Below are 19,452 nucleotides of genomic sequence, written 5' to 3' on the forward strand. Positions count from 1 at the left end.
GGACCGTTATTTTCTAAAAAAATAAATAAACTCAAACGCTCGTCTCGTCTAGCTCTGCATGTCCGGTTCAAGACTGTTGAAAAACTCCCATCTCGTTTTCACACAGAGCTAGGAAAGATGAGCACTTGAGGTTAAAAAGTATATAAATTGCAATTTTTTTTCAAGAAAATAACTGATTGTTTCAAAAGATAAAACCATTCTTTCTTGACTGGGGTCATGTAGAGCCCTTCGAAGCTGCATTTAAACTGCATTTTGGAAGTTCAAACTCACAGGCACTGTTTAAGTCTACTACAGTATATGGAGAGAAATCCTTTAATGTTTTCCTCAAAAACATTTTTTTTTTTTTTACGACAATAGAAAGACAAACATCTTGAATGACAAGGAGGTAAGTAAATTATCTTACATTTTTTGTTTTGGAAGGGAACTTCTCCTTTAACTAGTGTTTTTACACATTGTATAGGATCTGAAGTGTCCACAGTCAGGGCTCAGCACTGAGGGAGGCGAACTAACAGCAGCATCATGGAAGTGGTATGGGGTGATGGATGCTGCATTAGGTTCTAAGCCATCCATCACCCCACCTGTGCTTATACAATCTGGCAGCCAAGATGATGCTGTTGGTTCATCTCCCTCTGTTGCTGACCCTTCTGATGATGCTGGCAGGAAAAGAAAGCGAGGGTCCGGAGAGAGTGAACTTTTGGTATGTTTGAGAGAGCTGGAGGAACGGGAGGCAAAGAGAGAGGAACAGGCACAACAGAGAGAGGAAAGAAGAGAGAGAGAGTTTGAAGAGAGAGAGAGAAGAAAAGATGAGCAAAGAAAAGAGAGAGAAGAAGAAGCCAGAAGGAGAGAAGAAGAGTTTAGGGCAAGAATGGAGCGTAGAGATGAAGAAATGAGAAGAGAGGCTGCAGCAAGGGAAGAGAGGTTCCTTGCCTTAATGGCTGTCTTGACCAAATCATTAATAAATAAATAATTGCAATGAATAATAATTAATAATAAATAAATAAAATACATACATGTCTACATACAATAATAAAAAACTAAATCAAAGCTTGTATTATGTTCCCAGAATGTTCTGTAAATAGTATATTTTTTAAAAACCTTTGTTCATCTTCAGAACACAAATTAAGATATTTTGATGAAATCGGAGAGCTCTCAGACCCTCCACAGACAGCAAGGGTCCTACCATGTTCAAGGTACCTGTGTCACCCTAGCCTAGTATAGCCTAGTAGATTTACTCTGTATTTGCTAACAGTTGATTAGTCTGTTTTTGTTTTGTTTTTTACAAAAAGTAATACAGCATTTTTGAAAATTAAGGTAAATTCAATGGATCCACCACACAGGCTAAGTGGTTTTATATATAAATGTAAACATCTGAATTCAAGGAGTTGAGTAATGGTTCTAGGAGAAGCAGCCGCAAGCACTGGAGGAGGTAATTGTTTTTTACTGTAATTTTCTAAATACATTTATCCCATTACCATAAAAGTTTGTTACTCCTTAGCTACAATTTAGCCAATTTTAGAGCTATAAACATGTAAACCAGTGTTACTGTGATACAAAGCCCATATCAAATTGTATGTTGATTGAAATATGTTTAATACTGCCAGTACAAAAATCTTTATTTACATTACCATTAATTCATTAATTTGTTTATTTAACTGGGGATGTTAAGTATTAGTACATTCGTGAAGGATTTGTAAGAAATGTGTAAGAGAAAATAACTTTTTAACAAGGGAGAGTTTAAATACATGTTTCTAAGCATAGTCATGTTCCATTAAGGCAGGAACGTGGATGTCGGGTGCGGACACTGCTGCTGCTAGACGGTTCCTGACAACATCACCGCACACCACTTCCACTTCTGTGCTCATTGACATCACCCTCATCGTCGTCATCCACATCTGCATCTACTATGTCACCAGCAGCCAGACACATGTTGTGCAGAATCACACAGCATGTGATGACGATTGGGCTGAATTCTGGGCTCACCTCAAGGGCTTTAAAAAAGATGGACCTCCAGCGGGTCTTAAGCATCCCAAAGGCCCTCTCAATCACGCATCTGGCCCTGGAATGATGCCTGTTGTAGCGGGCCTCAACTGGAGAGGCAACAGGTTCACGGTGGGGTGTCATGATGGTGATGGGTGATGTGAGGCAGGGGTACCCTCCATCTCCCAAGATGCAACGGTCCTCTGGTGGATATAACTGCCTGCTGTAAATGGCACTGTTCTTGAGGGCCCTTGCATCGTGGACAGATCCTGGAAAGCCGACACAGATGTCCAAGAACATTCCCCTGTGATCGCACACAGCCTGGAGCAGCACTGAATGGAATAATTTCCTGTTAAAATAACAGGATGCATTGACGGCTGGCGGCTTTACACGGATGTGGCAGCCGTCAATAGCGCCGACTGCCATGTGAAAAGCTGGAGAGCCTGACAGCCTGGCAAATCCTGCACCGATCTCCTCCACCTCTTCACCCTGAGGGAGTTGCACAATATTTTTTAGCAGGCCAAGGACAGCCCTGCTGACCTTTTGCACAACCCTGTGAACTGTTGATTTGGGGATGGCAAAGGCTGAGGCAACAACACGGTACGATGCAGCATGGGCCAGCCAGTACAGGAACATCACAACCTCGATGTCCTTTGACCATCCATGGTCAACCTCATGAGGCAATGCAGCTATGAGGTTGACTATGGCTTGTCTGTTGAGGCGAGGATAGGGGCGGAGGTTAGATTCCCTGTCCAAAAACAGCTTCAGGATGGGAACTGTCACATTCAACTGACAGTAAGGTGTGGTGATGTCGGTCTACAAAACAATAAATAAAAAGACTCCAGTACAGTGTCAAGTGTCATATTTATATCAACTGTGTTTCTTTTTGTAGATCTATGCCTAAACCTGTTCATGTGTGTGTGAGATCTTGGACAACAAAACCAGTCATAAGGGTCATTTTTTTGAAAATGAGGTTGTATGGGTTGTAAGGATAGGACATTATTTGGTCAAGATACAACTATTTGAAAATTTGGGATTTGAGGGTTCAAAAAAACTAAATGTGAGAAAATCACCTTTAACAGTTTTGATATATTCATGGTAGGAAATTTACAAAAACCTTAATGGAACATGACCTGTACTTAATATTCTAAAGATTTTAGCATAAAAGTAAAACAAATTGAGCATTCTGAGAAAGGTTTTGGCTATTGCTACAAATATACCACTGCTTATGACTGGTTTTGTGGTCCAGTATCTTTTATATACACACACACACACACACACACACACACGCACATGTATTTATGTATTGTAAACATTACTTATTAGTACTTTATTTTTACTTAACGTATTTTAAGTTATTTTATACGTTTAGCTTTCATTGTTACACACATTGCACATGAACGTCAACACCAGCCTCCTCACGAAAGACCTGCGTTTGGTAGATCTACGGCGACGTGCTGCTTCTCCCTTCAAGCTGGTAGGACGCATATTAGAGCGGTTTATACGAAATGAGGAAAACAAATATATAAAATGCGAAAATTAAGTGATGTTGAGTAAATAGGAGTCAATGAACTTGCTTTAGATGCTTTGTTTACGTTGGTTGTGCGTAACTAGGCAACAAAGTTCTCTTACGTTATATGACGTCTTGGTAGTATGTCCCAGAACGTTCATACTATTTTGCTACATACTCAAAAGTACGTACTTTTCAATACGAAAAAAAGTACATACTTTTAGTACGTAGTATAAGTATGCGAATTGGGACGCAGCAATATTGTTCTTTCTTTCTCTTTCTTGCTTGCTTCATGCTCCTAGTAACATGGCCATGTAAACTATTGATACTCTTTACCATGTTGACAAAATGTTGTGTACTCTCCTAAGTTGCTATGTATAAAAGCCAAATTAATAAATGTAAATATATAAGTTTCCCTTTCCTGTTCTGAGGATGTTTTGCAGATGTGTCTGCTATGACCACAGAACCATTTTAGTATGGCCCTCTGTGTCAGGATCACAATGACCCCGATGGCTTCTTCATCTGAACACACCAGCCATCAAAGATGACATCCATTTATTATCTCATTTTAAATGATACTGAATCTAAAACATTTAACTGTTTGTCACATGGCTATATATAGAGAAAAGCTGAATCTAAATGAATAAATATTACTGTTCATACTGTTGTTCAATTATATGAGTTTACACACAGTACTGACACCTGTTTCCTCATCATTTATCTGCAATTTAATTAATAAACCAAAAAGGCCCTTTCCAAGTTTTACAAACAAATTGTGTTTTAGGGGAGGTTAGGTAGGTTATTTAAGATGTGGTATATATTTATAAAAACATATTGAATGTATGTTAAATAGTTAAAAAAGAAAATGTACATGTTTTCAACATTTCTCTGTACTCACTGGATGTAGAATAGGGATTTGCTTTGTTTGCTGCAGTCTTATAAAGGTGGTGAAGAACACAACTTTGAAAGATATTTTGTTTTGATCAGTTGTCAGTGGAGAGTTAGGATTTGTTTGTTTGCTGCAGATGTCACTCTTCCATTCCCTCTATTTCACAAATAAATGCTTAATAAGAAATAGGTATACGCTCTCATTTTAATCCTGAAAGTGTTCTTATTTGAGGACTTTGATTCCAGAATGTCTGAATAAAAAAGGATGAAACAAGCACCACCTGGTGGCCATTAATTTAAGTACAAAAAGCTCACATTGTTTTCCAAAGATATTTATTACAACGCTCTGTATCCTAAACCTGTTAATTAAGAAACTCTAATGTAATTGGTTTCCCCACCTTAATTCTTTAATGGTAACATACAGTACATGTTGTTTTTTGATTGTAAGTTTAAATGATGTAATGGTAGAATGTCTTCTACTACTCTAAAAGACAAAAAAGGAGTAAAAAAAGATTTTATTTTAAGTTTTTCATTATATATATATATATATATACACACACAAACACTTAATATTTAAAAATAACACAACAGAAAAGACAAATAGGTAAGAGGTTCATAGCATGGTGGTAGCAAAGGGTCTATGACACCCCCCTCCAGGTTTACAGAAATGGTTTTACCCAGTTCTTAGGCAGCCAATGAGATTGTGATATGAACCACGCGTACTTCACGTGTTAAGTACACATAAAGTGCAAGTATTTGACGTGTTAAAATTCACGTGTATTTGAACCATTTGGCCTTCCATATTGTTTGACAGTGTAATCTTTCAACCGCAGTTTATTACTTTACATATGCCTTCATTTCTGCCGTTTGTAATGCAGTACTATTAGATGCACTAAACTCACGCACTGACAGACTTTCACTTGTGCTTTGGGTTTGTTCATCCTAAAAAGCCCGATTGCGGATGCGGTTAAATGCACTTGCAATTTTCGATTACTTTTATACGAAACTAATGTACACACAGTCAGTTATGTTTTCAGAGCAGGACAAAACATTTGATATATCGAAATAGATCTGTGCAAGCTACTGTCTACGATCTCATCAGCAGTAATCAAATTATAAAGAAAAAAGAACACTTATTTTAAATAAGAGATTGTTTAAAAAAGTACCCTGCTTTAATGGAAAAATCAATTTGATATAAAATGTAAATGAAAATGTAGCCATGTGCAGTAATATTGAAAACTGAGAATGTCATGCATGGTTATATTTAGTTGATATTGAAAATCGTAATTAAATTGAATCTTAATTTTAAGATGGTAGTAGATCTACGGACATACAGAGATTACAAATATAAACAAAACGCATAAAACCTGCAATTTTACATATTGGTAAAATGTAAAGATTTCCACCCCTTTACAATGAGCCCATTAACATCAACTAAGATTGATGAAAGCTGTAGAATAGAAGTGTTGTTCCTTGTTAGAGTCTGTTCATTTCAACATTTACTGTAATACTGTTACATTTTGAAGTTTATTTTGTTAACATTAATGAACTATGAAATAACTTTAATTATCAATATATAATTAATATTAATATTTTTATTTATTTACAAAGTATGGTTTAGTATTTAGTTTTTAAATAGTAGAGCACTATTTTAGTTGCCGTTCAGTATCCATTTTCAAAAACTATGTGTTAATTAATCGGTATCGGCCAGTGTGGTCCAACCTAGCTATCGGTATCGGTAAAAACCAATATCGGTCCACCTCTAGTAATTACCATATAGCAGGAGTTTTCAAGCCTTGTTTTATGCCCTGCACATTTGATATGTCTCCCTTATTAGACAAACCCAATTCAGGTCTTGCAGTCTCTACTAATGAGCGGATGAGTTGATTCAGGTGTATTAGATGAGAGAGGCATGAAAAATGTGCAGAGAAGGAGAGGCTCCAGGACAGGTTTGAAAACCCCTACCATACAGTCTAAAATAAACACATTGAACTCCTACTTTGACTTGTAGAACTGAATCCGCTTGATGATGTAGTCCCTTTTTAATATGAAAGTTTAATGTTACTGCGGCCCGCGAGTTTGAAATGTATGGCACTTTACAGTGTTGTGTGCAGAGCTAAGTGAACCTACCAATCACGGTGGGGTATATGGCTCTTGGGGGCGGGCCGGGCTTGATTGATGCAAGCAGAAACATATTTCTCAACAGGTGAAAGTTACAGCAGCGCTGCCGTGTTTTCTTTCATGCCTGGCTGCCTGCCTCGTTTATATTGGGCACACGCAGACATTTGTCCCAGCGCGCTGCATTCACAACACTTCCAAAAAAAATTTTTTTTTAAGTTGCTGCCCAACGGGTCATTATACGATGTAGGCCTATATACGTTACGTATATAAATAAATACATATTAGGGCTGCAACAACTACGAAAACAACGATTCTCATTACCTATTAATCGGGTCCGTCCACAAAACACGTACAACTTCAGAGGATTATGTCAAATTAAAGCACCGAATGACGCATTTCTACAGACAAAATGTATCTAAAAATAGTGGAGGAAACAGATTGAGATGCTGAGAGTTACGTGATCCAAGCAGCCCAAAACATGAGAATTACTTTTTTTAATTTTGAAGCTAATAGAGTATATGGCTTGCCCTGTGAGACGCTTTGAGATCCGTTTGCATCTCGTATGAAAACTTTCCGTTTACGGTCATATTACCTGTAAATGTCACAAATTCACACGAGCATTTCAGCTTATGCCTAAAAGTCCATTCTGGCAGTCTGTGTTAAGTTGAAATCTTTACTGAATGAGCGTCAGACTGGAACACAGACAGGGAGACCATTAATACTCAGCGAAAAAACATTCATTGTGCTGAAACATCTGTCGTTTAATGTTAAATTTAGGTTTAAATACAACATGTAGTGCATGTAGGAACTGTAAAGTAGGGCCAACTACAACTACCGCCGGTGGAGCTGTGTTTTTATATTGAAACTCAAAATAAATGAGGCTCAAACATTATTAACAAATAACGTGCCAGTTTATTTTAGCAATTCCGTCAGTGAACAAGCAACCTACAAAACGCTAAAATAAATCAAAGAAATAATACATTTAAATAGGAAAGTAACTTAAATAAGTGTTAAATAGGCTTTTAAACAAACATTCGTTGCAAAAATCCCTAACGATCTCGACAGCTGATCAGAATTACTGGCCAGTTCTCTTTCTCTTCCCCATTGCACAGCTGCTGTTTCTAATAGCAAAGTAATTACATTTATTTTCGTTTCTTTAGCTTATAAAGTTAATTTAGAAATATATTTGGAACACGTTTTGATTGTGAAACTCAAGTTTTCGTTTTTTAAAGTAACGACCAAGCGGCAGTGGCAAACAGATCAATTTAGCCTATACTCAAGTCATCATGATTTAAATTAAAATCAATAGATATAAAAAAAACTTAAAGCATATCACAATATTAGTTTATTCGTTTAACCTAGATAAATGTGTGCTATTAGGCGCATATCCAATCGTTTAAGTGGAGAGTGAAAGCAGGACATGGAGGTGCCAGTGCCCTTTGAAACTTCATTTTTTGTACATAAATGTACGAGTAATAAATTTACTTTAAATTATTACTTCACTGCTATAAAACGAAATCATTCAAATCGGAGACAAAAGTCTTTCATTAGCTATAGGCCTAATTCATAAAGATACATTTGGGCATAAAAAGCGCCTCCAGTGAGCAGATGGCGAGTCAGGATCGTCAACTTCATCTTTGAGACACTGACTCAGAAAATACTAGTTTATTAATAAATAATTGGAAGAGGAAGCGCTGCAGGTCTCTAGCAGCAAGAGATGTTCAGAACAATAGTTCATGTTCTTCAATGTTTCATTCATGTTCAGAAGAAGGCTGAAGTTTAAAGAACTGTTAATACAGACTTTTGAACCGGAATACAGCAGATATAGAAAACTGAAGAAACCATCGCAAATGTAAATGTAATGTTGAGGAAGAAAACATGGGATCATCAAACAAAAAACTGAATGACTGCTTTGTTGCTCCTCTTCTGGCATTTATGATGGCCTGAGTTCTTTAAGACATGGACTTGACAAATGAAAAACAATACTCTTCATCAAGCTGGTTTCCTGACAGTCCCACTTCATCAAATACAGAAGTGTTTTACTCATACTGTTGTTCATTCAGTTTGTCAGTGTTGGATTGGTTTTACTACATCTGCTACTATATCTGTTTTTTGCCTGTTTTTTAATGGACCACTCACAGAAAAACCTAAATTCAGTCAATGACACACATACAACACACAGCTCCTAGAAAACGCTGCACATATTTTCCTTTCTGAGGTGAATAGATGTTGTTTTCTGGCTGTCAGTGCAAGTTCTTGCCTTGTTCTTGTCTGGAGATCTTCATCTCATGAAAGACAATAAACCAGTAATACTTTTGAGTTTTCAGAGTCATGTTTGTGTAGTGTTTTAAACCCTAAAACTTTGACAATCTTTCCTGTGTTGAGCAAATATATCTCATAAAGCTGTCCTCCACACCAGACCAACTGAATATTTGACAAATAAAAAAATAAATGAGTTTGACTTTCACCATTTTTTAATTTCCCCGTTTGTGGTGTCAAAAAGAAAGACCATTTGGCGTGAAAGTAAATAATGACTGACTTTTCATTTTGTGTGTGAACTTTAGCTTAGTTTAGCTCAGTCTTAGTCAAATTATTTGTCAAAAACTATTTTAAATTACATTACATTGAACACTACTATTTTGGAAACTATGGATTTGTGTTTTGTGTCTCTTTTTATCATTTATTAATTGAGGACAAGTCTGATGAGTTTGGAGATGTCCTTACAGACAATGACACAAATCCAGTTCATGACCAAACTCATGTCTTCAGAAGAAATAGGACTCAAACTGTTAGGTCTAAATACAACACAATTACAAAAGAGACTAATAAATATTGTGTTCATTGTTCTTAATAGTGGCTCTCTGTGTACTTTCAGGTTCATTAACTTCATGTCATGGGAACTGTGATATTGTGAGTCACTTTTTATTATTCATGAACAAATGTGCAATGGTGCATTCCCAGTTATTAAAGGGATAGTTCACTCAGAATGAAAGATTCTGTCATTAATTACTCATCCTCATGTCGTCACAAACCTGCAAGACCTTCGTTCATCATCAAAACACAAATTAAGATATTTTGGGAGAAATCCAAGAGCTTTCTAACCCTACATAGCAATGCAAATGTTCCCAGGCCTAAAGACGTAGTACGGACATCAGACTGACATGGAAGAGAAGACATTGTTGAATAAACTCATTATTTGTGTTTTCTTTGAGCTAAAATACAGATGAACCACTGATGTCACATCAACTATTGTAATGATGTTCTTACTACATTTATGGGATTGATGTCAATGTAGCGTCAGAAAACTCGAATTTCACCACAGAAATCATTTGTGATCTGAAGATGAATGAAGGTCTTAGAACTTCCCTTTTTGAAGAACTGTCCCTTTAAGATTTATATCAATGCTTCAGACTGTAGTTTTTCATTAAATTCTTCATCATATGAATAGTGTATAAGGATTGCTCAATAAAACTGTTTTACTACACAACTGAAGTCTTAAACAGGATTAAATATTATATTTATTGAGTGTATATTGAGTGAAATATTGAGTCATTTGACAATCACAGGATTGCTCAAGCAGGTTTATAATATATGTTTGACATGGGAATATACCACGGGTTTCACATGTGTCAGGATTCAGAAACTGTGACAAATAAAGATTGTGTGTGGAACAGTTGAAAAAACAGCATTATTCATTTGACCACTGGATTTACAAAAATCATTTCATGTTTAGGAAGGGTTTCAACAACTCATCTGATGAACACATTCATTTTTATTTCAATCATCAGCATGTATTTCTGTCTTTTTAAACTCATTAAAATGCTTATATTCACATTGTTTCTTATTTACATGTAATGCAGGCAATCTGAAACCTTATTCACCAAATATACTTTTAAGTGTACAATTATGGCTGAGATTTTAAATAAATATATTAGTAATTATCACATTTGCATGTTCAGGGTTTCTGTGATGATTAATGGCCACATGGCATCTTTTTTAGTGTTTTATTTAGTGCTGTCAAATGATGAATCGTGATTAATCACATCCTAAATAAAAGTTTTAGTTTACATAATGTATGTGTGTGTGCTGTGTATATTTATTAAGTATATATAAACACACACACAAATTATGTTATGTTTATATATTAAATATATGTATAAATAATATTATTTATATGAATAAATAATCTATACATTTAAATGCATGTAAATATTTTCTGTAAATATGGAAATGTAAATTGTATATATGTGTGTGTGTGTATTTAAATATACATAAATTATGATAAACATATTTTTCAGTTTCAACTAAATTAAGGCTCCACTTGACCTTCAGACAATTCTGTATTATTATCATTAATACACATTTTGTTAATTACTCATTATTATTATTATTATTAACATATTTATTGTTATTAATAAAAAATACTAACTTTATTGTACATTGCAACAGGAGTATTGTAAAACTGTAAAACTAATAATTCAAATAATACAATATATATAACTAGATTAAAAAAAATCATCAAGACAAACTTTAAGTTGGCTGGAGAAAGCCGGAACAGACGTTTAAAGAAGTTTTGAGAATTTTAAAGAAGTTTAAAGAACTTTAAAAATATAAAAAAGGTGTAAGTTTAGCATGATTTTAACATGACTAGCAAATCACTAGCATGATTTTAACATGACTAGCAAGTCACTAGCATGACAATCAAGTCACTAGCATGATTTTAGCATGACAAAACCTTATTCACCAAATATACGTTTAAGTGTACAATTATGGCTGAGATTTTAAAATAAATATATTTAGCATGATTTTAACATGATTAGCATCTTGTTAGCATGATTTTGATAGATAGATAGATAGATAGATAGATAGATAGATAGATAGATAGATAGATAGATAGATAGATAGATAGATAGATAGATAGATGAGTTTAAATGAGTTTGATTGGATTAGAAATATAGTTCATAGAAGGGAAGCTTGATTGAGTCTCAAAGGATTCTGGGAGTTTAAATTTGAATTTTGACAGTTGGAGTTTGAAAAGTCTTGGCTCATTTGAACATTCCGTCAATGTAAGTCAATGGGATTTTTCCCAGTTTTAATCGTGATTTTTAGGAAAACCGTAAGTCGGATCAGTTAGAAAAGATACAGCACACCCGCTGAGATCAGACTGAAGATCTGGACTGAGTTTGGAGTTTGTAGAGTTAAAGCTCTAGGAGGAGATACAGTCAGAACATTCTGGATAGGAAGAAAATAGCATCTCAGTAAGTTGGCTCTCTCAAGCTTAATTAATTAATTAATAGGATTACAGCATTCACTTTTCTTCATTGTTAAAATACAACAAATAAAAATAGTATTTTGCTTATTATTATTATTCAAAACTAACATTTTATTTTACAGTGCAACATGTGTCAGGGGTTTGGGCTGCAGTGTTTTCCTTTCTCCACTAGATGTCGCTGTTTTTCCCGCCACACTCCATGCCTCATCACGAACACCTGTCATTCCTGATCACACAGCTGTCTCCTATCACCTAGCACTATATTAGTCTCCCTCTCCCAACACTCTGTCTGGTGCCATTACTTCCTGTTTCCTGTTGGTATTGTCTTCGTGTCCCTTGAACTGTTGCTCCAGTCTCGCTCTTGTTTATCGTGTCCTGTTGTGCTGTTGGCCTTTTGTTTGTTTGTTCATTTGTTTATTGTTGCAATAAATATTCCCTTCCCTGCATATTGGACCCTGACCTCATCTCTCATTTGGAGACAACATGACTACTACAATAGTAAGAGTTGTTATTGATTTGTTTATTGGTATATTTAAAATGTAAAGAAAAACTAAATATTAATTATAATTTATTTTTAATTATGGCAAACACATTTAATTTGTAATTTGCAATAAGCCTTTTGTACTAAAATACAATAGTATGTATTTAATAATAATAATAATATAAATGTTTTTATTTTTTTGTAAGTTTTGTTATAATTTAAAGAATTAAAATATATAATTAAATTGTTATTAATTGTATCTTTTTCATTTTACAGAATGATGGGATTACATAATTCATAACATTTCTTTATTCTTATAATAAGACTTATTTAATTAATTATTAATTAATATTAAACACTAACATTTTATTTTAGAGTGCAATATTATTATTTTGGCCATTATACTTTAAATTACATATTATCAGAAAAAAATAATCAATAATAATAAGAATATCAAGAATGTATAATATTAATTATAATTGTATTTAATGACAAGTAAAACATTTGTCAAGGTTCATTAGTGAACATGAACTATGAATGATTAATACTTCTCCAGCATTTATTAATCTTCATGTTAATTTGATCATTTACTAATGCATTATTAAAATCAGGAGTTGTGTTTGATAACATTAGTTAATGCTCTGTCAACTAACATTAACTAACACTCAACTGTATTTGAACTAACTTTAGAAAGATTCATAAATCGTAATAAATGTACATTTCATTCTTCTTTCATGTTAGTTAATACATGAACTAATGTTAACAAACCACACATTATTGTAAAGTGTTACCAAAAACTCTTATCACTGCAATCATATTATTGCAATATCTTATTTTCAATAACAATTATTTATTAACAATATTAACAACCAACACATGAATTTTATTTGAGGATGATAATAATGTTAGAATTGCAACAATAATATTGAAATCTAAATCAACATTTATTATTATTATTATTATTATTATTGATTATTGTTATAATATTAAATAAAATGCAATTATGATTTTTTTATTATTATTAAATATTCCCTTTTTATTTTACAGTACAGTTGGATTATTGCAATTGTTATACATTTCTTTCTTAGCATTTGTTATTATTAAAATTATAATAAAATGTTCTAATAAAATAGTATTACATATTTTGGTTATTTTTAATTTTATATAAATGTTTTTTTTTTTATTATTAATAATGTAATTACATTTATTTAAAAAAATACTAATTAAATCAATAAAACTCTTACTTTTTCAGTAATCATATTGCACTGTAAAGTAAAATGTCAGTATTAATAATAATACAATAATAATAATAAAAATATTTAAGATTATTTTATATTATCATAATTTATTTTTTATTTTATTTAAGCAAAGAAAAGTATTATAATTGCAATAATCCAATTGTACTGTAAAATAAAAAATGAAGTTTTGATGCTAATTTAAATAATTTAATAATAATGACCTAAATATTTGATAAATAGTATTACATATTTTGGTTATTTTTAATTTTATATAAATGTTTTATTATTAATAATGTAATTACATTATTTTAAAAATACTAATTCAATTACTATTTCAGTAATCATATTGCACTGTAAAGTAAATGTCAGTATTAATAATAATATAATAATAACAAAATATTTAAGATTATTTTATATTATCACAATTATTTTATTTGAGCAAAGAAATATATTATGATTGCAATAATCCAATTGTACTGTAAAATAAAAATAACGTTTTGATGATTATTTAAATAATTTAATAATTAAATAATAATGACCTAAATATTTGTTGTATTTTTACATTATTATTATTATTATTATTATAATTAAAGTTAATTAATTAATAGTAGCAATAATAATAATAATAATAATAATAATAATAATAATTGTGATACAATTGCTGTTAATCAATTGTATCACAATAATAATAATCTTAATTATAGTCTTCTGTTTTTATTTTATTACAATAGTATTCCTGCAATTACAAAATCTTTTTGTTATCATAATAAAATACAATTAATATTTAGACTTTCTTAATTCTGACTTTTTATTAAATAAATATTCTAATAATATTATTCAATATGATTTTTTTTATTGGTTTGTTTGTTTCAATGAAAAAAAATACAATTACAATACAAATTTATTAGTATTTTTATTATTTTCAGTTTATGATAATTGCAATTATTTCTCATAATATTTGCTGCAATTTAAATCATAACCAAAACAATAATTTAATTTAATTATTAAATACTGATTACAGTGCAATATGGTAATATAATAAGAGTTATTGTAATTATTGCAATAAGAGTTTTTATTTGTTAATCTGGTATAAAATAAATATGAATAAATAAAAGATCCCATTATAATGAAACACAAACATCAATTAAAATCTATAAATTGCTGTGATTAATGTCATATTTTATAATGTGAGGAATGGATTATATTCGTGACACAAACATCAATTAAAATCTGAAGTTGATTTGTGATAGTGTTTATTATTTATGAGCAGAAACAACAGAATAAGATCCTAATAGTAATAATAATAATAGTGCTAAGATGATTGATGAGACACTAGAATAAAACCCAAATGTAGACACACACTGATCTGACTGTCTATATGAGGATTGATCACACATTTATTCTGTTATTTGAGTGACAGAAGTTGAGCTGCAGTATTAATGTGATGAAGAGACTCATCTCACTGTTACTGATTCATCCTCAGCTCAAAGCATTATGGGTACAATCTCTCATCAGTCTGTTCTCATTCAGCAACACAGTGAAACTGATGATCCATAATAATAAACCCCGAACCCAGGATAGAGCGTCTGAGTGAATGTGGCGTGTTCTGTGTGGATGAGGCTCATTGTGTCAGAGACGCTGTAGAAGGACAGACTTCCTGCTCCGTGATCCACATACACTCCTACTCTATAGACACCATTCACTCCTGTTCTACTGATGATGATGGGCTTCACAGAGAGAGCAGTCTCTATGTTATTGTGCCAGAATGAGTATCTGTGAGGAGAGCAGATCAAACTCCAGGACTGATCATTAGATCCAAACATACACTCAAGACCCGATCCCTTCCTGCTGATGCTCTTATATGACACTGATATAAACACATCTCCTCTCCACTCAATCTCCCAGTAACAGCGTCCACACACACTCTCTCTACACAACACCTGCTCCCGACAATCAAATCTGTCTGGATGATCAGGATACGGCTGTTTCTCTCTCACAAATGTCACCTTTCTGTTGTCCTCAGTCAGACTGAGTTGAGTGTTTGCTGTGTTTGGATCCAGTGTGAGAAAACGGGCATCTGAACACAAGAACAGAGACATTTACAACAACAATCACTACAACTGTGTGTTATATATATATATGTGTGTGTGTGTGTGTGTGTGTGTGTTATATATATATATATATATATATATATATGCAGTGATGGGGTTAGTTACTCAAAAAAGTAATATATTACAAAAATAGTAATATTACATATTACTCTCAAAAATATTAATCCCTTACTTTACTTTATTACTCCTGGAGAAAGTAACTAGTTATATTACTAGTTATATTACTAGTTACTTTTTTTTTCTTACACAAACCGCTGTTATTCTTAACAAAATCCACAGACAAACAAACAAAGCTCCTTTAAAGCTGACAGTGCATACGCGATCTCATAAAGCTCTTATAACAGTGGATATTATGCACAATTAATCTTTCATAAAGGTCTACTTGTGTTGTGATTCGTACGCAATATTCAGCACTGTTCAAAACTTGTGAGTGAATTCTATCTTAAACACCATTGATCCAAAAATCAGCAGATGGCTACATTCCTCACGCTGCAAACAAGTTTTAAATCTAAACTGCCTATTCTTGCTCTTACTGATCATATATGTTGTTCTTGCTGCTTTTGTTTGCAATAGATGAATAACACTTTTTTCTCTGAGAGTTGAGTATATTATACACAAGTGTAAGTTTGGAGGCCGCTGATTGGCTCGATCGGTAATCTGGGAAAATGGCCAAAACAAGATGGCGTCGGTGGGCGGGGCTTCAATCCGCTTCAGTGCACAGTATCTTATAACAAGTTAATGCAGTTTGCAATATTCTTTCAACATTAACAATAATTGATCAACTGTAAATTAAACATATGAATGTATAGCAAACATATAAGTAAACCTATACCGTTAATATAATAAACTATGACTAAAGATGACATTTCTTGAAACCTGTTACGAGTCAGACTGAGAAATTACTGGGAATTAAGATTGTAATCCGAACCACACATTTAACTGCTAGATTTTATGATAATTATATATTAATATTAGTATCTATTTTTATATTATTTTACAATTGGGCTTCTATTATAATGGTGGTGGTTTAATCAGAGGTCAGTTTCCTGTTTGGACAGGATGCAGCTGAAGTGAAGACATCTGTTCTGTGGACCTGTTAGTTTGAAGCATAGACTGTAATGTGAAAGGTAAGTTATACTGTTGTTTAATCGAGTTTTTCAAAAGTTTATGGCTGACTTTGGCTTGTTTGTGCATGTTTTGTAAGCGCATCAGAGCTGGTTTTTACAGTCTTAAAGCAGCTAGCGCGTGATGCTAATGGTGCTAGCCAATTACTGATTGAATACAGTCAGACCAGAATCGGCCATTTTTGTCAGCTTTAACTTGCTTTCATTTGCATAGCTGTAATAACAATCTGCTGGGCTCAAAGAGATATATATAATAAACAAAGAGATCAGGATGCGCACGTTTTACTCCTGAATTGTAACTTGCACTATCAGCCAAAAGTTCTTAGTTTAAGTCTCTTCTGCATTTATTTGATCCAAAATACAGCCAGAACAGCAGGAATATCTGCTTATAATATCTGTATTATTTAAAGTCAGTATTTGTTTGAATATTTAACAATGTAATTGGTTCCTGTGATCAAAGCTGAATTTCCAGCATCATTTCTCCAATCTTTAGTGTCTGATGATCCTTTAGTAATTATTATAATATGCTGATTTGGTGCCTTAAAACATCTCTCCTCTTTCTCTCTCTCTCTAGAAATATATATATATATAAACTTTATAAGTGTCTTTATCGTCAGCTTTGATCAATTTAAAGCTCCCTTGTTAAATAAAAGGTTTAATTAATGTAAAATGCATCTCCCTGAAATGCTGATCAAATAAGTTTAATTAAATGCTGATCTTTGGATGTTTCTTTTTAGCAAAGAGTCCTGGAAAAACATTTAAATATTGATAATAATAATGAGAAATGTTGAATGATTTCTGAAGGATCATGTGACACTAAGAAGACTGGAGTAATTAAGATGAAAATTCAGCTTTGATCTCAGCAAATTAATCAATTCAATCCATTAAACATTAGTTATTTTAAAGAGTAAACACAGATTTTGCTGTACTTTGGTTCAAATAAATGCAGTGAATTCCTAAAAATCAAAGCATGTTTTGACTGGTGGTGTATATTTGGTCCCAGTAGAAGTGTCTTAATGTGAAATCAAAATGACTGAATGATCTCCAATGAAATGCAGTGGTCAGTATTATTGAGGGTATTTTTCTATAAAAGCAGACACATCAAATAATGACGGAGGTGAAAAGACGAAGAAGAAAACTCAAACCAGTCGAGGAGGCCATACAGTTTGCAATTGTGAAGAAGGACAAACATGGGCTTGAGGGCAGATTGATCCGTGAGTTTAAAGCGGAGTTAAATGTTCAGATTGATTATAGTTATAGCGTTAGTTCACTTCAAATGGGTGTCCTCCAGTAATATGACCACTACACTAAATGCAGTTGACCAAGACAGATTCCCATTCTCTACTGACTTCCATGGTATTTATTTCCATGCTGTGGATGTCAGTGGGGACCAGCGTTTGATGGGGAGTAGATCACAACTATTTTTACCTTTAAAGAACAGATTTCAGAATGGCAAAAGTAAAGAAAGATTGGCCCAGTTGTTTGAGATTGAATTGTGCTGAAATCCACAGATAAGTGAGTCATGATCAGCTCCAGAACAGCGAACACAAGCACTGTGTCACCATAGTCTCTCTCATGCACAGAAATGCTGGAACTAGTTATTCCTGAGATACTGATTTACCAATGTCCCGGTAATAACTAGTGTCCTCATCAACCAAACTAACAACACACTGAGATTGTTCAGTCAAGTCCAACATCATTTACAACTTCTCCTCCGCCAAAACACGGACGTGATTGCAGACTCCATTCAGAAAAATGGGATTTACTACAGCGCTGAACCACACAATTCTTCCATTTTGGGATGAATAAATCAAAAGTTGGTCTGTCACTTAATTCAAACATGGACTAGTGTCTGTGAATATTAAAATGCAAAAGAGCGTTTCAATATGAACCCTGCATGTTTGGTTTGTCTCTGTATGTATGAATGGCGGAGACACAGTTTTGTTGACTACACTGAAGCCTTTGTATCTCACATCAACAGATACACTTTAAAAACACTATTTCTGAAAAAGAGAAAGATTGTAGAGCCCTATTATTTTTTTTTAACTAAACATTGTGCTTTTGTTTGTATATCATCATGTTAAAATACAAGCAAGATTATGAAGTCATTTTTAAATAAGTGTTGTTTTACATTAACAACTGATTGTCTATTTATTCATTAAATATATTTCTGACTCTCTGTTGGATTAAAACAGTTTTTCTAGCTCTTAGAGAAAGTGTGAGTAAAGCATGTTTGTTATTTTCAGATCAGTCTTAAGAGGCAGCTGTGATCAGACAATGATTGTGGTGTGGACACTGTGGGACTAGATGAGGGAAATACAGGTGTACAGCAATAACACAGGAAACACCTTGATCATATTATTGACACTCACTGCTTCAAAATGAGTCTGTGTATGTTTGGATCATTTGTTTTACAGTTTGAAATGAAATGAACAGAAATAAGAAAACAAACTCTTTATCCATTTGTTCATTTGTTCAGAAAAACACAAAAATTTGATTTCAGCTCAATTTCTGTTTTCATTTTTTGGTTCATGTGTAGAAAATGAATAAACAACTTGTTTCAAATTTGTTTCAACAAAAACAATAGTCCTTGTATTTTTTTTTAATTGCAATCTTAAGAACAACAAAAATACATTAAGAAAATCACATGTTCATAACAAGCACAAATAGTTACAAATTATTTAAACAATAGATTTAGGGCTTTAAAATGTCCAGCTTTTGTCTCTTTAT

The 19,452-nt window shown here is 33.0% G+C and overlaps 2 protein-coding genes across 2 annotated transcripts in view; both read right to left on the bottom strand.

Annotated features, from left to right (window-relative positions):
* Positions 1–19,452, bottom strand: part of LOC141333051 (protein NLRC3-like) — a 355,331-nt gene that overhangs the window by 168,079 nt on the left and 167,800 nt on the right. The gene's annotated exons all lie outside the window — the stretch shown is intronic.
* Positions 15,014–19,452, bottom strand: part of LOC141333389 (uncharacterized) — a 54,627-nt gene continuing 50,188 nt past the window's right edge. Inside the window, exon 8 of the mRNA XM_073838369.1 lies at positions 15,014–15,564. Coding sequence (XP_073694470.1) covers positions 15,014–15,564 — 551 coding nt within the window. The remainder of the gene's footprint in view (positions 15,565–19,452) is intronic.

The sequence above is a fragment of the Garra rufa genome, chromosome 4 (assembly GCF_049309525.1).
Source record: "Garra rufa chromosome 4, GarRuf1.0, whole genome shotgun sequence".
Taxonomy (NCBI): Eukaryota; Metazoa; Chordata; class Actinopteri; order Cypriniformes; family Cyprinidae; genus Garra; species Garra rufa.